Source organism: Mytilus galloprovincialis, chromosome 5 (assembly GCF_965363235.1).
Source record: "Mytilus galloprovincialis chromosome 5, xbMytGall1.hap1.1, whole genome shotgun sequence".
Lineage (NCBI taxonomy): Eukaryota > Metazoa > Mollusca > Bivalvia > Mytilida > Mytilidae > Mytilus > Mytilus galloprovincialis.
In genome coordinates, this window is record NC_134842.1 from 81,829,813 (window position 1) to 81,851,461 (window position 21,649).

Here is a 21,649-nt window from a genome sequence, read left to right on the forward strand (position 1 = left end):
TGAAATATTTGCCACTGAACCTTAAGCAACCAACAATCAATCAATCACAAACTGTTATACAGAAAATACAAAATGAGCTGTCACTTTTGAAATTGAGACAAAGTTGGAAGGAAATAAAGACAGAAAATACATACCTTCGAAGCTATATGACCGGCCGAAAATTTTCTAAATCTATATAGTGCAACATGTCTCAAGTTGAAATCGTGTTTTAGTTGTTTTAAAACAGACCCCGTTAGATAAAATTTAGGTGGCAAACAACTGAATCAAAATACATACACTGTTTGTTTTTTAAACTATATACAAATGATCGTTACATATATATTCACGAGTAGGTATACAACAGATTATAATACTTAAGATTAATTGCAAGATATATTAAGGGCTTGCCAAAGAATTCACACACGTATGTACCCGTGTCTCCGTTGCCCCGCACATCTACTGCATTAACATGAACGCCCCCCCCCCCATATTTTGCAGTATTATTATAGTTTCTTAAAAATATAATGGAAATTATTAATATCTATTTCTAATATTTCTTATCGTATAAATGCTATTGAATATTCGTTCCATACGGAATTGCCTGCGAAAGGATCAATGCAGTTTTTGAATAAAATCCAATGTATACACAGGTAATCTCTTTGGTGTTATGACACAGTCCCCACATTTAAAGTGTAAATTGTCAACCTCAGCGTCGTGAATATACCTTTTCGTAACATGTCTAATATAAATTGGAAAATATTAAAAGACATTTAACGAAAAGTTATTAACTTGGTCCTGCAGGAAAACAAGAACATTTCTAGGTATTTAACTATTGCCTTAAATTTTACATGAAAAACTCCAATCAAAATGCATAAGCATCTTATTTATGATATATTTTTCGTTAGGCTGTCCACTTTCACTAATTCAATCAGCAGTGTAAGGATTGTCGTATGTATAGCTAAGTACACTCGAGCTAGTGAAAAAAACCCAAAATTGAGCATTCGGTTATCTATTTAAATATTGCATCAAAAAGAAGTTTGATCAAACTATAACCAGTTTTTGCACAATGTGTGGACATAAGAACAAAAAGACGGTCGTTGACTGAAAGACAATATTAGACCATCACACGACGTAAATACATGCATGATTGGTGTGTAAAAAGAATGTACAAAATGTAAACGAATAAAAAATTACATTTTAAGTTAGATAGTACAACAATGATCACAATTATTTAAAGAATATCATCTCAAAAAGATGGACGAATAAGCCATGCCATAGCTTAAAATTAAGTTTATAAAATATGAGACTAAGTTGTGACATTCGACACACTTCGGCATATTACACAAGTCTATTGGAGAGGACCGGAATCTGCCGATGTTTACCGATTGATAATTGTCAATCAGCAGCGGCATCCAACGTTTGGTATACAAGCTTCTCCTGGTTTACAACACTCTATTTTCCCAGGCAGATATTCACATCTCTTTTTTCCGGTACAATCTCTTGTTCTTGATACCTAAACGATAATAACAATATTGCTGAAAATAATTTAGAACATGTAATTCGTATTGAGGAAACCGTCATATATAGACATTTCTGCGACAACGAGCACAGTTTTTTGCGACATTTAACTTGAAGCAATATTTAACAATGGTCTTTTTTGCTGCAACCTAAAACCAAATGCATCTCATCAAATAATCATTCCTTGGGGATATTATGACAATATTGTAGCAATTCCTATATACTAATTACTTTCTTCGAACAGTGTCATGTAAATAACAATAAATTATGTCAAAGAACAAAAAAGAATCACGTACATTGTAGTTTATAATGTTTGTAGAGAGCTTAATTGTTCCAAATGAGAAACTCTCTTTAAAGAAAGATATAGTAATAATTATAGCGAAAAGTCGAAAACAAGAAAACGCGTAGTCGAAAACATGACAACGTGAAATGGGGGTGGGGGATTTTTAATATTCTCGTTTTCGCGATTTCGAGTCTCCGACTTCGCGTTTTCGCTTTTTTTGCGTGTTACCCCTATATAAGGCCGAAAACGCGAAATGGCCTTCACCGTCCACCATTATCTTGCAGGATAAATTTATCATAATTTATAGATACCTACCCCCAATGATTTTTTGAGTAAAGGATCGACGACTTTGTTCCATTCGGATACTTGCCAGGCAGGATCTGCAGCTACAACTACATCGTTAATCATGAACGTAGGTGTTCCAGTAACTCCTCCTACAAACATAAAAAAAACATACATATATGAAAGAACAATAGAGACCGGTAATGTAGTCATTTTAGTTGGTTGTTATTTGACATACTTGATTTTCATTTATTGTTATATTATTAATCAAGCAGTTGGTTTTCTCGTTTGTATATTTTACATCTTTGTCATGACAATGCATTTTATACTTTACTATATGGTACTGCGAATGGATAACAACCGGCATGTGAAAAAGGTATTGACATGGACACCACAAGGGTCAAGAAAGCCTGGAAGACCGAAAGGCACATATAGCAGCAGAGATAAAAAGGCATGGTTACACCTGGAATCAAATAGAAAAAATCGCGAAAGATAGAACGAGTTGGAGGTCCCTTGTTGATGCCTTATGTGTTCAAGAACATGAAGAGGATGAAGTAAGTAAGTACTGTTTGGCTCACTATTGAAGGCAGTACAGTGACTAGCCATATCAATTGACCCTGGTGGATAGTGTTCTATTGGAAATCATACCATTATAATATATCACTTTTGTGTGTAAGTTGTCCTGTTTATTGTCACTATTAGAAGTTGATTTATCTTGACAACAGCTAACAATATTATCAATACACTCATCATAGATACCAGGACTAAATTTTGTATATACGCCAGACGCGCGTTTTGTTTATAAAAGACTCATTAGTGACGCTCGAATCCAAAAAAGTTTAAAAGGACCAAATAAAGTACGAAGATGAAGAGCATTGAGGACCAAAATTCCTAAAAGTTTTGCCAAATACAGGCTAAGGTAATCTATGCCTGAGGTAGAAAAGCCTTAGTATTTCAAAAATTCAAAATTTTGTAAACAGTTAATTTTTAAATATAACCATATCAATGATAATTCATGTCAGCACAAAAGTGTAGAGATGATAAGTGTTATCTTAGGAGAATTAAAGGAATGTAAATGTAAATAAAAAAAAAAAGATGAAAAAAGCAAGATACCCATTAGAATAATAATTAATGAGAATTCATAACAAACAATGGCACCCATTTACGGATACGAAATTGTTTAGATACTATAACGGTTTTGCACTTCATACAGAATTTTTATTACATATACGATATTTCATAAACATGTAAGCTTAAAAAAGTCAAATTCCAATGGTTTAAATATTCTTTAACACAAGAGTATAACTTTTTTTAGTACATCTGTATAGCAACTTACTCTTTCCGCAAATAGTATTTATACTTATCTATTGGGTAAAAAGATCGGCTTTTATAATTTCTAAACGACATTTTTTCTTCTCTAGCATCATATGGTTCGTGATGATGCAGTTATAATACAGGACAAACACTTACTTGAGCATGCGTACTTCCATGCAACTCTGCAGTCTTCATTTACCATTTCATCAGTTGCCAGTTTCATGAATTCTGTTTCTAACATCCCCATGCTTTTTGCAAGTTCAGTCATTTTCCTGAATAATAAAAAAAAAACTGATACAAAAAAAGGTCAACTAATTATTTGTATTTGGCATTTTTATATTCATTTCGAAAATCTGCGTTGTATCATTATATTTAAATGAAGGCAAAGCATAATTTATTATATAAACAACAAAAAAGAAGGCATGTTTCAAAGTCTAACGGCTTCAATTGGTAACTTGTTATCGCATATTAAGTTTACAGATGCCGTCGGAGCTTAAACTTCAATATAGTTATCTCTATTCTAATGAAACTAACAGAAAACAACGTCAAATCATGCATTTGAAATCTATCAGTATACGTCGTCTGTGATTGCGAGTACGTTTTCGTGGTATCAATTGTTAATTCATGCTATGAGAATTGGTAATGTTATCCAATCAAAATGAACGTTTCAAACGATGTTGCATTAGAAATGATGTTAGAAAATGCCAACATGTTTTACTTGACCGTTGTGAAGAATTTTACTTACGTGACTACTTGTGCCTGTGTTAATGTCACATCGGAGAATTTGACAATATTGTTGTAAATTTGTTGTACCCAGGTATACGTCATATTTGTTTTCGTCAGCTGGTCAACAGCACGTGTTCCCTAAAACATAAACAAAACAAATGGTAGATACAGTGATTATAAAAATAAGAAGATATGATATGAATACATTGTAAATTTGCTTACTTTGTGATAACTACTCAAAATTGTGCTTGACTTGTGTTTTGGTCAAATCTGAGAATTTAGCAAAATTGTTATAAATAATAAACTCATCATTGATACCAGGATAAATGGCGATAAAACAATGAATGTTGTTTGTATTTGCAATGCTTGAATTTCAAACTGTCTTTTGTGTTAATTTTTAATTAGCATACCGTTATATAAATAAAAGAAAATATTAGATATACGCCAAGTAGACAGCAATCGAACGACAAAGATAACCAACAGACATCTAGACGGCAACACACGCGGTCTTCAACCATAGACGGATAGTTTAGTATGCAGTTAAATATTAACGCCTTAATTGTCCTGAGTAAATTATGCTAATATAATTTCGCTAACGATATCATAATTGCGCTACGTACAAAGTATTCACGTAAGAAACGAAAGCAATATTATCAAAAATATAGTCTGTTTTTCTGTCTCTCGTTTTGAAGAGATTTTAGTTTAAATGAAGTTTGATTCACCCGTTGTTGGTACCTTTAGACTCCTGTTTTTATATACTAAAATTATCAATATAACAATATACAAATGTAATGTTCAAATTGCAGAACAATTACTTATAGAACTGTTTGCTGATCACTATAAGATAAATACACGAGAGTCTGTATGGGTTTATAGAATAGAGACTATTAGGCAAATCATACAATAGATAGTCTTAAAAAATTAACAAACGAGTAAAATAGGCCAAAGCGTAATGAAAGGAGAGCAATGTTGTGTAACAAAAAAACAAATGGAGAATAACGGTCAATAAAAATACATAATTCGGAAATGAATAACCCCCATCCAGACCATATGGAAAATGAAGAAAAAAAATATCACATAAAACAAAATGTCAAAACTGATTTTCTGATAGAATATCGGAATTTTACCCTAAAACGCATATGGTATGTATTTATTTCTTAAACATTGTATTAAAATCATTATCTCTCAAGAATGAGGATGTTTGGTTTATTTACTTTTAATAAAAAATATAGTTTACTCACCATTGCAATTAAGAATGAATTGTGATGATATGGTAACGGGAAGAGATGGATTCGAAGTCTGAGTTGTTTTGGACCATAGTAATCAGCTACTTTCTGTATTGTTGGAAAGGTCTCAGCGCTGTCTGGGCACAGATTGTCAAGGTATACATCTAGATCTACTGGAGCACTGGCGTTTCCCCACTTGTACACAAACCCTAAAGGTCTGTGTGGTATCGGAACTTGCGCAAATGCAATAGGTAGTAAACACAAAATTATTTTACAAAACATTTTCAGTGTGATGTTTGAAACGAAATGATAGAAGTTCATTTCTATATCTTTTATTTAAACAGAATAATCACATGAAATAGCCACGATATCAGCTGACAACAGATAAATTAAATATAATCTGTGTAAATACTAGTATGATATCAAATTTAATGTGTAATCATGATTGTACAAAATTTTAATGCTTTTATTGTAAGTATCGTACTCAGCAGTTATAACAAAGTTAATATGTTGTTTGTTGGTGTTTAAGGATGTACTTCAGTCCTTGGTTTCCCCCTTACGATACTAAGTATAACATGTTGCCCATAACACCAAATTATCTTTTCATATAATACTTTTAAAAAAACTCATAAAAGGTCATTAACCAAAATTAAAGCAGACTCTTGATTTTCTTTCTTTTTACTTGAGACCCATGTAATGCCAATGCAAAACGTTTCCCCGACATATTTTTAAAAGTCAAATATCTCGAAAAGGAGCTCAATAAGACCTAACAATAGTTATAGCTTATTTTGATCCTTTTCTAATGTTCTTTCTGATTTTAGTTTCAATTTTAAATTCTTGATTTATTTAATTTCACCTAAGTACATTCTGAATATGCAAAAAAAGAGGGGCGAAAAATACCAAAGAAACAGTAAAACTCATAGATGGAAAATAAACGGACAATGCCATGGGTAAAAAAAGAAAAAGACTAAATTTACAGACAAATTAAAGTACACAAGAGAAAACTAAGGACTAAGCAACACGAACCCCTACAAAAACTGGGATGATCTGAGGTTTTCCGGAAGGGTAAGCAGATCCTGCTACACATGGGGAACTCGTCGTGTTTGTCGTGCTGTTATTATAAACTCGGTAAACAGTCTAATTCAGGATTGTTGTTACATGTACAACATAAGGAACATATTGATGTATAATGGGAGCTGGAAAAAGAGAATAGAAATGTATACTTTGATTTTCTTTTTGAAACAAATAGAAGATTTGCTGATGTTTTGGAATAGGTAATTTTTCACTTGCCATATTATGTTTAAATCTTTGTCACATGGTTCATACACTACAGAAAAAGAAAAAGGGAGACACAGAACCTCGTTACAAATCTGAGTTTGACCAATGGCATAGGGACATCTATACAAACGCTGATTTGTACAGAAACATTTACTGGAAAATTCTAACAAAACAACAATTAAAAAAGTTATCTAAAACAAGCATTTATTATAAAAATATACAATTTAAAGCCCCAGTCATACATTCGGGATTTTTACTGCGGTCCTTAATAAAATCATTCCCAATTAAATGTCCAATGTCAAGACAGCCTCGTTAGTATCTTGGTCCCCTCCTGTCGGGTCAACCAAAAGACTATAAAACTGCTTTTATATTTACGTCTTCTTTAAGCACACGGCTTGATTAAAGAGAACGCCCGAGCAAAGACTTTTCGACCCCGAGTCTGACTAATTATCTGGTGGTCTGCTATCAAACCGTGTTAATTGTCTGCACCTGAAATAAATAAAAAATATGAGTTCAAAATAGTAGAATTGATAAATCAGCAAATGAATACTTATCAGTAGCCGATCCAGAAACTTTCATAAGTGGGGGCCGACTGACTGCCTAATCAGTTCATGCTTCGATGATTCCCTATATAAACAACCAAATTTTTCTCAGAAAAGGTGGAGGGCGGGCCCCTGGACCTCCCCCTAAATCCGCCTCTGCTTATTTAAATAGAATTTGAAATTAGATATGAATGTTTTTTCTCTCTAGTTGTTGAGAGAATAAAACGGTTATCAAACTAAAGAGAGTAATAATAGAGAATCCCGAATTATACCAAAATGGTGAATGTAAAGATAAATCGATTGATCTTTTATGACGTCAAATGCATGTGATGATGTCATAATTATAATATCAGAAGGAAACAATAGTCTGAGTCATAATTCAGATGTGAATAACGAAAGCAGAAAACAAACTAACCATACTTTTTTAACAGAAAACCATTTTCTGTTGAGGAAAGTTTTAAAATGGCTACGGATTAGAGAAATATATATAAAAAATATTCTTCAGAAATTTAATTCAATTCTAGTTTAGGAACAAATATTTTTTTTAATTACAAATGCATTTAGAGCAAATGATACCAAATGGTAGAAAAGGGTATTATATATACAAGCTGATTACCTTTTATACTTGGTTCAGTATCGGGTCGATTATTTTAATCCAGTCAGATTCTAACCTTTTGGCTTGGTCATCGTCTGCTACTACAACGTCATTTATCATAAATGTAGGAGTTGCTTTTATTCCCCCTTAAAAGAAGATATTTTAAATTGGTGAATTAGCATTGTAAGATATGCTGTGGCTAAACATACTAGGAATTTATCACAAGAGAGCAAAAGTATGCAAAAATAAATATGGCCATACGGTGACCTATAGTTGTAAATGTCTGTGTCATTTTGGTCTCTTGTGGACAGATGTCTCATTGGCAATCATACCACATCTTCTTTTTTATATAAACAATTCAAGATCGGTACACGCGAGTTTTAACGATCATCAAAAAGTTAAACATGAATGCTTTTTGATAGACTGCAAAACACAAGTATTAGTTGTTGGTATTTTTATATTTTAATAATGACGGGGTTTTTTTTAAATGAAAAGTTGTCAAAGGGTAACAACAATCAACAGCACAATAAGAATACACATATAGAGGTCCGCATCCTATTTAACTCGCCGTTTTAGAATCTAATTCATTCTGGGTAATATGTTTTAAAAGCGTACACCAAAACGTTGTGATTGGTTTAGAATGTTCTAAACAATAGAAATCCATTCAATAGCGTAACGTTATTTTCATTTTGGTGTACGAACGATGAGATTACCCACATTCCTTTAGTTCTGAAAAGGAGAATTGATTCATGTCGGGTCGTTATATAGCCGACTATACGGTATTGGTTTTTTTCATTGTTGAAGGCTTTAATTGCTCACATCTATTGCACAAGTTGAATTCTTGTACTTTTCTCTCTCAGATTTAAACAACATTTATTAGATGAAAATAATCAATCTTACTCGAATAACCATGTTCTCTTTCGACTTGACACTCGTGTCTGGTTCGACTATTTGTTAACATCTGTTTAAATTCGGCTGCTGACAGTCCCATGCTCGTTGCTAGCTCTACCATTTTCCTTTGGAAAATAAAACATTTACAATGTCACAAGATGATTTTTTTTAAAATTAAAACGATACAACAGTTAATACTGAATATAACTTTCCTTCTCCATGTTTTGCAGAAACGGTTTATAATGGTTAAAATAGTTTACGAGCAGCAAAAAAGATGCAAATACATGTATGCACAAGATTTAAAAATAAACAAGATTTTTTTAAAAACAAAATAATATCATCAATAAATACCCAATGGTATAAATATCTTTCCGATTCGAGGTCGATGCATTTCGGTTAAAAACTGGTTTTAGTGAACATCTTTAGTGTATTTAGGGCACATCGTATTCCTCTTGCAACAAAAACTGACAGCCAAAAAATAGCACAATAGTGCCGAAAAAAGCGTTAAACACCAATCAATCAATCAATCAATCAATCAATCAATCATAATAGATTGTAAAGAAGGACTAATGTTTATTATATACACTATTATTCATTGACAGTGATTTAATCATTTATCAAATATAACTTCAATAGATAAAGTACATACGATATAGCTTGGTCCTTGGTGAGTGTCTTAAATATTTCAAAATGGCTGTATATATTTTGTGTCCAGATAAATGTCATTCTTCCGTTTGTCATCTTGTTAACTGCATGGGTTCCCTGTTAAATAAAATGTTCTGTATGTGAAAACATAAGTTATATGAAGGAATATCGAAAAGTAAAAATAACGGAGCCAATAGCCGTTTCCTCGACACTAGCAAGGTTAGTATAGTGGAGGGGTGCAGTACTAGTTCTGTATTGTTTTTGTTTTTCATTCATTTTTCTTTGTTTTTGTTTTTATTAAGGGAGTTCGCTTTTCAGTTTCAAAATAATTTACTTTTTAAAACACTAGTTTATATTTATAGGGAATCAAAAGAGCAAAAAAAAATAAATATCAATGTGCTTGTTTTCAAGATATTAGCCATTGTAATTTTGGCGGGAAAATATTCTCCCTTAACATTTCATAGCTTTATCATTGACAAGTTTAAGTTCTCAAAAACTATTAAAAATGATTAAAATTTTATAAGACTTTTACAGATGGCTTATCATTATACATGTAAAAGATTTATAAAAAGAAAAATGGGGTCAATGGGCAAATTGTTTAAAGGCATTCGAATGGATAAAACCAGAGGATTCCAAAAATCTGACAAAAATCCCTAAAACATGACAAGCGAACTTCTTTAAAGCGATTGTCTTTGATATAAAAATCCATTATAAAACTATATCCATCCGATGACCCTGATCAATATTTACTGTAACAGGTTCCTTGAAATTAAGATTATTTTAGACATAAAAGCTTTCAGAGATATTATGTATCCTCACCACCATAGAAAGATTGCAATTGACCAAGTTTTTTTTAATTATTGCCTCAATTTTGGTAAACATAAAATGTTGCTATTGTAAAACATTTCCTAGAAATCGAAGACAATAATCAAACACTGAATTCACCGTTAAGGAATCTAATGCATTGTGGTGTTTTTTTTAAAGTGTACACCAACACATTGTGATTGGCTTAAAATGTACTCCAGAATGAAAATTCAACCACTGACGTATCATTTTTCCGTTTTGTTGCACAAACAATGATATTACCAAAAGTCCTTTAGTATCTAAAGAGGGGAATTTAACCAAGATATTTTTGAGGTTATCATCATTATTTCAGTTGCCAATAGTTACTACGGTTAATGCGACCTTATTTTCTGCGACATTTTCTCCTACTTTCCCATTCATTTGAAAGAATTTTACCCTCAATTATTTTTTACTGCAGACCTACAAACACACATCAAATGTTGAAGTTACAGAAATATATGAGCGTAACTATGTTGATTTGAATATTCAGAATATGCCCTTTGGTGCATATTTATTGTTTCTTTTAAGACTTCCACATTCAAATGGGCTAAAGATTGAAGCTAGTCTAACCATATGGAAATATCAGTAAACTGTTTGCTAAAAGCCGTACGCGTACGATCGGTAGATCTAGAAAAACAGTTCGTTCGCATGATTTTTTTTCTTGATTATTAATGGACTTCTTTTTGACCTAGACATTTTCAAAACTTGAAAATATAACATAAAAAATCAGACATTCAACATTTTTTTCTAAGGTAAACCAGGGAATAATATCTTTTTTTTTTAAAATAAAAGATAGATTGGTTCGGGGTTCTGTGTATTCTCATTATTTGTACAACTGCCCCTCCTTACTCTTTTGTGGAATTTTGTGATTTTAAAAATGCTTCGCGAGAATTAATGTTTTATAGTAAAGTAACAATTTCCATAATTCCTTATGAAAATTTCAACACGGAGGCTTATATCTTAAAAATCATCAGGACTTACCATAGTAACTAGGAAAGAATTTCTATGATACGGTAAAGGAAACAGATGCATGCGGAATCTCAACTTGTCCGGTCCGTAATGGTCTGCAAGTTTTACAACGGTTTGAAACGCAGCTTTGCTGTCTGGACAAAGAGGTCCCATGTAGACATCGAACTCGACTAGCGCAACATTGCTGCTTTGTGCTCCATAAATAAATCCCAATGGTCTCGAAGGCACAAGCGTAGTTTCGTAAGCCAATGGAAGTAATAATAAAACAATTTTAACGAGCATTTTTTTTCCTGCAATTAAAAATAGAAACCTTAAATAAATCGCCTTTTCAGATTCTAGAGGACTATGGATAATCTTATTGTTCGTACACCGAAATGAAAATAACGTTACGTCATTGGTTGAATTACGATTGTTTATCACGTTTTAAAACAATCAAAACGTGTTGGTGTACACTTTTGGAAATATTACCCATAATGCTTTGACGTTACGCACGGTGTTCGGTTTAGTAATGGTAACGTTAGTTGGTGTCGTTTTTCAATTATTTCATCCTACTTCTGTACCAAACGTCAAAGCTTTTCAGCTTTTTATAAAACGGCTTGCATTTTGATGTTTAACTATTCATTAAAAAAAAACCATGTTAACATGACTGATTACTAGTATATATTTTTGACATCATATTCTTAACAAAATGAAAGTGTATATTTCAAATATTTGTCACTGCCCAAGCATGTCAATTGTTGCAAAATGCATTTATATATCCTCTATGATTCTCAGAATTCCGTCATCACAAGTATCTAGGACTAGGCATTTATATCGATTGGAAACAGCCAGTACCAAAGCTTTTTGTGCTTCAAGAGTATTAATGTTATTAACCCACCTTCAACTAGTTTTCTAACTACAGTTCGCGAATATAATTTCAGGGTCTTTTTATTCGTATTATCAACATCTTAAATATGTATCTTTCAAGATGATTATAATGAAAAAAATAATCCTTGTTCAGGTCAATCGCAGCGACAGCTACTATTTATCCTCTGTTTGCTTTATCTTTAATTCTAGTTTCATTCTCAGATTTTAAAATGAAAACGGCAGTTTAGAATTGTTGATTTTATTTAAAATTAAAAAATCATCTACAGTCCTTGAAATATAATGAGTAATTTCTTATGCGTCTCTTTGTCGGATGCGTGGAAATTACTTTTAGTGTATACAAAATATACAATCGTACTAGCAGATGCATCTATGTTACTAAAATCAAAAAATGAAAGCTTCGGCATGTTTAAAGCTTGTGCTACATATTATTCATCCGAAAATTAAGAGTAATATTTTGATAAATTTACATTTTCTTGTTGATTTAAATAATTTTTCAAAAAAAATATCTCCCAAAATAATATCATCACACAGAACGTGCCAATGCTAAAGACACAACATGCTACACTTTCAGTAAATGGGAAATACAATTATATATTATAACGTTACATTCACTGTCCGTTCAAAAATCGTTCAATTTGGACGTGGTAACATTTACGGGAGACACGGACAACTAGATGGAAATTGATGAAAAATTTGGCGTGTCCTTAACCTTGAAGGCTTAACCAAATCTTTAAAAAAAATCACATTTCAGTAAGAACATTTGTGTGCATAGTTCATTTGTCTGTCACAAATCTAAAATACCCTAAATTATCATCGTACTCAAAAATCTTGAACGATGGCTCTATGGTAACATTTACGGGAGACACGGAAAATACTGAAAAAAAATAAAATGGGAGAAGCTATGTTAAAAATAAAAATATTTTTGTAAAATTCAATAAAATCACATTTTTATGTAGAGGTGGCGAACCTTTCCTATTATTTATATAAAAATATTATAATATTGAAGTGTTAGCTTTCATTTTTGTGTACTCGAATTTTCAAATCTAACAGCTATATGGAAGTTCGAAAATGGCTGCCAGATTGCGAACTGACAGGATATTTATCGTGACCGTTTAACATAATAAATATGATCATATCATATCCCATCTGTACAAATTTTATCGAAATCCATTCAGTAGTTAGTATTTTTTCTTTGTTTTTTATTTGGATGGTTGGCGCTTGCTGTTACGTCTTACATGGCAAATACGGCAAATTATGAACACAAAATCATTGTTTAATCATAGAATGAGACATAACATTAAATATATTAAAATCAGGTTTTATTTAATTTCGATTCAAATGAAAAATCAAGACAAGTTACTATTCAATAATGCGTAGATTTGATTTGTTTTTGTCATACTTATGCATCAAGAAATGGTCAAATGAAACATAGACCGAATACCGTGCGTAACGTCTTTAGATTTTTAAACGGCTAATACTGAAGATAAGAAACAGAACAACATATATATGTGTGATACAATTATTTAATAACATTAATGGTACCAATGCTCTTGCACCAGGCGCGCATTTCGACCACCAATGTCTCTCCAGTAATGCTCGAGGCCAAAATATTTGAAAATCTAAAGCTTATTAAAAGATTAAGAGCTATCCCCCCCCCCAAAAAAAAAAAATGACAACTAAGTATAGCTAAAGCTACATTAAAACCTATGACAAATATATGGTGAATGTATACTTTACTTGACAAAATCAGATCCTTAAATGTATAGATTCCACAAATAAATCAAATTAGTGAAACTACATAGTAAAACAGGATACATCTTCAAAATGAGAACAAAATGGAAACTTTTGTCTGAATAGGCAAATGAGACTACTGTTTCAAATAAGGGCGAAGGTTGGTACCTATTTAACCTTTAAACCCGCTGCATTTGTTTGCACCTGTCCTAAGTCAAGAATTTGATGTTAGTAGTTAGTTAATTATGTGGTTCATACGTGTTTTTCGTTTTTTTATATAAATAAGACAGTTAGTTTTCCCTTTGGAATTATTTTACACTTGTCATTTTTTAGCCCTTTATAGCTAGCCGGCAGCAGTGAGCCAAGGCTCTGTGTTGAAGACTGTACTTTACCTATATTTAACAAATTGTGACTAGATGAGAGAGTTGTCTCACTAGCATTCATACCACATCTGCTTATATCTACTAATTTAAACATAACGCGAGGGTACCCAAATTGCACCTATTTTGACGGTTTTTTCACATACGTTTTATAATGCTCCAAACAAAAGTTCTGGGTTTATTTTCTAGATGTATCATAATTTACTACTTAAGAATTGAATGCTTCTTTTTGTAACTTCATTGGGATGTAAAAGCGTTGACCGAAGTACATTTTGTATGAAGCGCGGAATCACTGTGAACGTTTAGTTCATATTGGAGCATTTGCATTATTCACGTATCTGGATACGCGCACGGATCGACGCAGATTTGTTTAAAAAAAAAATGATTTAGCCCTGACCTCAATTAAAACAAAATTAAAATTAAATGCATAAACTAATATCTTCATCGGGACCAACTTGACTTAATTTATCCTGTAGTTTCCTCATTTACGTGTTATACGATACGCTCGATACGGATACTCCAGCAAATACGTGAATAGTGTAAATGCTCTAGTAGAGAATTTGCATTAATCAAGTATTTGGTGGCGTATCTGAATCGACATATCGCATAACACATATACGCGGAAATATTAAATAAAGTTGGTCCCGATGAAAATATTATATAATGCATTTTATTTTAATTGAAATCGGGGTAAAATCATTTTTGTAAATCAATCTGTTCGATACGTATACGTCGATCCGCGCAAGTATCCTGATACACGAATAATGCAAATGCTCTATTTAAATATATTCACTTATGCTGAAATACGTGTATAATGTCAAATCATACAAATACGAATTGTAAAGTCTCAAATAAAACTTTTCGCAACAATTTTTGTTTCAGTAGGTGCAATTTGAGTATCCGCGCGTTATACAAATAAATTGACTGCATTCCAGTGTAAAATCGTACGGTTCAAAGAAATGTTTGGTTTAAAAAAAAAAAAATAATAAATAATTATCGTCCTTCCTGAAACGTGAAAATTTTTCGATGTGTCAGTCTACTGTTAGTCTGTTTCCCGGCCGTTATTGAAATTCTTGACAATACCTTATTCTTGTATATTCCGAAGGTATACTGAATGTTTTACGGAGGTGACCAACCTAGTCTACTGTATTTTGGGTAATGGACATTCAACCAATGATGTGACGTTGTTTACATTTTGGGGTACGACCAATTTTATTACCCATATTTGTATGTAACAATTCTTTTTATTGGCTAAAAGTTCCCATCTAATCCACGGTTGACATGTCGTAACTAAGGAATGACTAGCCATCTCGAGTTGCTTGGATTAACAAAATTAATGTTCGATCACTACAATATTATCGAAAGAAAACAACACCTACCTTTGATGAAATTGTCTCCAAATTTGAATCTTAGAACTCAGTTTGAAGGTTCTCATCTGTTTGACGTCATGTTTATCAGTGACGTCCATTTTCGCCAACATTAATCGTGAAGTTTCACGAAATTTAATTGTATTTCATGTTTATACATTTTTTCAGGCTCTAACGTAATATTTCTTTTTTTGTAATTCATGAAAGTTAGAAAACAGAACTGTTGTTGAAGAGTCGCTGCCCCGTTAGCTTGGCGGCCTTTATCATAAAAATTACCAATTTTAGTAACAATTACTGATCATTACATGCTGTCTATCTATGTGTAAACGATTGTTTATGTTATTTATTTGATTTGAGTTTTTTCAATGCTCTTCGAAAGTTCCTTTTCGTCAATTTTTGGGTGTCGACTTTTGGTTGAAGTACAATCGATGAGTTTAATGTAGACGAAGCCGGCGTCTTGCAGCCTAAATCATATTAAAATAAAGAAGACTGTATGTGCCTGTCTCAAGTCAGGAGCCTGTAATTCAGTGGTTGTCGTTTGTTTATGTGTTACATATTTATTTTTCATTCATTTTTATATATAAATATTTTAGTTTTCTCGTTTAAATTGTTTTACATTGTCATTTCGTTATCTTTTATAGCTGACTATGCGGTATGGGCTTGGCTCATTGTTGAAGACCGTACGGTGACCTATAGTTGTTAATTTCTGTGTCATTTTTGTCCCTTGTGGACAGTTGTCTCATTGGCAATCATATCACATCTTCTTTTTCATATTGGTATGATTACCAACGAGACAATTTTCCACCAGAGACTTACATGTATTGACCACAGACACCTGTCTCAGAATTTGTTTTTCTATATACCTTAATACCTTAATGTAACACAAGGTACTTTACTCGTATTTTTGAAAAATGTTAGCCGGTCGCGAAATTCCGTTAAATGCCGATTTCCCGGTTGTCAACCCCACTAAAACTTGTCATGTCATAATAATTTGATTTATCTACACAATGGTGTATAGTACGCATACCTTTATTGTCGGAATCATCCGTAGCAATCCTACCAAGTATGTCAATCGTAATTATTTCGTCTACCAACGGCACATTGGACACATTAAACTCGCAGTAAATGATTAAATATGAAAATTATTAAAAAAAACTTTTAGTTTTTGTTTGATTAGTACTTATCACCCAGTTAGTAAAATTGTAGTTAAGATAGCGTCAAAAAAATCTTACAATTGGTATTTGTGGTATGTCTAATAAGTTACGACTTTCTTTTTTTAGACACAAATTTTCCCATTACATCAATGTCATTCAGACTCTCTGTGGAGCATCTTCACAGAGCGGGAGTGGATCGTAACCCTTGGCTAGCGAAGATGCTCTGGAGGGATTGTGCTTGATATTCATATGATGAGGACATAATCTTTCAATCAGTTTAATTTAGGTCTGGAGCTGTCATGTCAGTAACTGCTAGTAGTCCTTTGTTAATTTGTGTATAATTGTCATTTTGTGTAATTTTTATATAGTTACTTTCGTAACTTAATTTGACATCGGACTTCTCTTAAACCGGGGTTTACTGTGCGTATTGTGATGCGTTTGTTTTTTCTACATTGGCTAGGGCGTATAGGGGGAGGGTTGAGATCTAAAAAAATATGTTTAACCCCGCCGCATTTTTGCGCCTGTCCCAAGTCAGGAGCCTCTTGCCTTAGTTAGTTTTGTATGATTTTTAATCTTAGTTTCTCGTGTATAATTCGTCGTTTAGTATGACGTACATTATCACTGAACTAATATATACATATTTGTTTAGGGGTCAGCTGAAGGACTCCTTCGGGTGCGGGAGTTTCTCGCTGCAGTGGAGACCCATTGGTGGCCTTCGGCTGTTGTCTGCTCTATGGTGGGGTTGTTGTCTCTTTGACGCATTCCCCATTTCCATCTCAATTTTATCTCTTTGGACTTTACGTATGAAATGGGATAAGATTAGATAACTCTGAGAAACATATAGACCTTCCCATAAAATTTGACCAATCGGAAATCGAGATATAAAAAGAGAGTGAGGAGATCCCTTTTACTGCGAGTCGTTTGTTTCAGATTTTGCGTCGGAAGACTAAATAATAACGATTGACATACTTGGGTAGGATTGCTACGGATGATACTGACAACAAAATCAGGCAAGTTATACGCCACTGTGTAGAAAAATCAATTTAAATTTCCGACATAACAAGTTTTATGTGGGGTTGACAACCGAGAAGTCGGCATTTAACGGAATTTCGCGACTGGCTGACATTTTTCAAAAATGCGAGTCAAGTACCTTGTGTTATATTTTAAATAAGGTATATATATAAAAAAAAAAAATTCTGAGAAAAGTGCCTGTGGTATTGACGTAGAAATTTGCAACTGTAATTGAAACTGACAAATATTTTTTTTAACTTCATGACGATATAACAAACTCTGAATATCCTCTTGTATAGATCTAGACAAGCAGTAAGAAATTTTCACAAAGAGGGAGAGGGGTTCTACATAGACTAATTCCTCGTTCTTTCTACAGTAACTTGTTCGGAACTTTGCCACAGGAACTTGCCGTGGAGTACCGAATGTGTGGTTGGTATGGAAAATACATTAAGGGGCAACTTTGAACCCAAAAACATAATTATAGTTAAACACTGCAAATCACCCTAATTTCGTGAAATGAAGAAAACGTTTAGATCAACTCTTCAACTGCATGGTCGTAATACACCAATTCATCCAATAAAATCAGCTCAATATTTAAACACATACGTTTAAAAGTTACATTCTATAGAGCGAAAAACCCAAATCGCGAAGTCGAAAACGCGAAAACGCTCACTCGAAAATGCGAAATTGGAAAGACATTTTTTCTCACGTTTTGCGCAATATCGACTTCGCGATTTCGCTACATGTATGCATCGAGATCAATGAAACTCACAAGAAGGACAACAGCATTCAAAACTATTAAACTTAGCAATATCTATATTAACTAAAAGAAAGTTTAGTGTTTTTTATCAATGAATTAGCGAACGTTATTGAAAAGTCACATTGTCAGATTTTTTACTATATATTACATGAAGATAATAGTACAACAATGCATGAACTAGAATCGGGTTTTGTTATTCTATATCGCAATTTTTCAACTGCACCTAAAATGAAAAGTGAATTCATTAATACGCTTTTACATATAAATCAATCAATCAATCAATCAATCAATCAATCAATCAATCAATCAATCAATCAATCAATCAATCAATCAATCAATCAATCAATCAATCAATCAATCAATCAATCAATCAATCAATCAATCAATCACAAAATATAAATAGCAATCTGTAAACAAGTGTCCTATCGATCTGTATGTTTTATTTCTCAATGTCGTTGGGTTGTCGTCTTATTTACCTACGTAGTATACCCCTTCTTTTAATCATATGTAAAATGCACAATCAAATTGAGGAAACCACATGGGCCGTAAGTAACTGGCAGATCATTCATATTAGTAAATTTGGTATTGTCTCCCCTTAATGTGAAAACATGTGTTTCTTGTCTCTGCTTATTTTTGTTGACCCTATGTGTCGACTTCGGTTTATTAGATAATGTCACTTGGACTTGAATCACTTCTGCATACATATATTATACATATTTTGATATTTAGTTGTGTATACGTATTTGAAGATTTCAGATTTATGAACTAAAGAATCAAAAATGTTTTGAACCATCAAATGCATTTAAATAAAATTTTGCAAGATAAAAGACGACATCATACAAGCTACCTATAATTATACTTGGTTCAGTATTGGGTCGATAATTTTAATCCAGTCAGCTTCTGACCTGTTGGCTTGGTCATCTTCAGCCACTACTACGTCATTTATCATAAATGTAGGAGTTGAAGTTACTCCCCCTAGAATAAAAAAGAACTCTGGTTTACAAGTATTGTAAGATTGGGGAACTCTGTAAATATTCACATAACATAATTATACATATCAATAATAATCTAGTTTTTATCAATATTTTTGACCAAAAATGTTATTAAAAAACAAAATGAGAAATATATACCAGTTGTTTTCAAATTGTTCCTTCATTTTAATATAATAACATTAGATGTATATGTTTCATTATTATACGTTATTTTGATTGGCTACATTTTAACAGCAATCTCGCGTCATTCTTCATTTCAAAATGAATTGCATGAATTGAATCATACATGATGACACACGTTCCCACAAAAAAAAAATGCACCAAAAAATAATAGAAAAACATTAATCGTGTATTCATAATCATAGCGAAAAAATGTAAACATTCGGCGCTTCATACAAAATGTACTTCGGTCAACTCTTTTAGATCCCTATGAATTTACAAAAAGAAGAATTCACTTTTTAACACATTTTCAAGTCAAAGAGATGATTAAGGTAGATGGGGTGTCTAAATTATAATCCATAGAATTTTTCAATAATTTGCAAAAATGTAGTTTATATCGTGCTTTTTAAAAAATAATAATAAAAAGAAGGGTCACCGAGCTTATTTTCACGCTACACGGTGTTCAAAATTGACAAACTTTGTATAGATTATGCATGGAAAACCCAATTTTCTGCATTAAAGCATAATCTACACCATAGAATTTTGAGATAACATATAAGAAGATGGCTTTAATAGTATGCTTTCAGTTAAGAAAAAAGAAACAATGGGGTCACCGGACCCGTTTTCTTGCTACATTTCAAAATAGGTAAATTCCTAACACAATCCAGTGTAAAAGTACCTTAATCTGAATTATCTGCCCTTGCATTTGAGTTGCCTCCCCTTATTTGGCAAAGTTGGAAAAGAAAATTATCAAACAAAAGCTTTCTGTTTTTTGTAAAATACAACCATAAATATGATAAAACATGTCATTTTCTATATCGAAGTGGAAGTTCTTACACATGAATTACCTACTACTCTAAATATTTGAACATTCTATTAAAGATCTAGACCTTGTTTTCTGGTATTTCCAAATCCAAGATGGAGGAAGACACCCTATCTACCTTAAGGATGACTGTACTTAGATGAGGTTTTGGAATAAGTGTCAAATGTTCGGACTCCTCAGTGATTTTCCATACGATACAAGATAAAATATTTCCCCCATAACACCTATTTATTTTTTTTTTAATATAGAACTTAATAGCTCATAAAAGATCATTTGACAAAATTTAAGCAAATTCTTGATTTTCTTTGTTTTGATTTTAGATCCAAATAATACCAATGCAAATATAAGGTTAAAGTCCGAGTCAGCTATTTCCCACCATATTTTATAAATCAAATATATCGAAAAGGAGCTCCATGACCTATCAATATTATTAGCTTATTTTGATCCTTAACTAATACTATTCCAGTTTAAAGTATCAATTTTGAGTTCTTGATTTATTTGATTTTATCTTAGATCACCTTAGTACATACTTAAGGCGTCGTCTTTTAGCTCCCCATGAAATTTTAATTTTGGGGTTGTTATTTCATCTACGACACTAAACCATGCATGTATACATCGTGTATTCATATAGATACGATTCAAGGACAGAAGGAAAAATGGAAAAATAACGATAAGGTAAACAGCAAGTTTGTGCGAATGTGTCAACCATATTTTGTGCTAATTAGAACACGGTTTTGTTTATATTTGCGAAATAAGGACGAATTTTAGAATTGCAGATAATGACTGCGCTAATGATTATCAGCATACAGTTGTGTAGATACCATACGTTGAATTATTATCTAATGTCTTAGATTTAAACATTGTTAAGGAGGAAAATAAAATGCTTACTCGAACAGTCATGTTTCCATTCGACTCGACACTCATGATTGATTCCACTATTTGTTGCCAGCTGTTTGAATTCGACTTCCGGTAATCCCATGCTCTTTGCTAGTTCTATCATTTTCCTTTAGATAAAGAACAATATATTACAGAGCATTATAACAGCTCAGGGAAACAAAAAATGAAATAATAGAACTGAATATAATTTTCCTTCTCCATTTTTCGCAGAATCGATGTAACGGTTAAAATAGTATATGAGCAGATTAACTGATGCATGTTTATAAATTAAAATAGTCAGTCTAACTGCCAAAGATCGTTGATTCTCTTTAACATTCCGGCTTTCTCTACCAATAAAAAGGGACGGACATGAAATAGGAACATAAAGCTGAAAGTAGCTATAACAATCAAGCAATTAATCAATCAACCAGTCAATCA

The 21,649-nt window shown here is 32.4% G+C and overlaps 1 protein-coding gene across 1 annotated transcript; it reads right to left on the reverse strand.

Annotated features, from left to right (window-relative positions):
• Positions 1 to 1,154: 1,154 nt before the first annotated feature.
• LOC143076506 (uncharacterized) lies at positions 1,155 to 5,684 on the reverse strand. The gene is made up of 5 exons (XM_076252326.1): positions 5,344 to 5,684; positions 4,122 to 4,240; positions 3,533 to 3,648; positions 2,096 to 2,214; positions 1,155 to 1,492 (listed from the first exon to the last, which is right to left on the reverse strand). Exons 1-5 carry the CDS (start codon positions 5,647 to 5,649, stop codon positions 1,379 to 1,381), a joined length of 774 nt encoding a protein of 257 aa, XP_076108441.1. The 5' UTR covers positions 5,650 to 5,684; the 3' UTR covers positions 1,155 to 1,378.
• Positions 5,685 to 21,649: the final 15,965 nt, after the last annotated feature.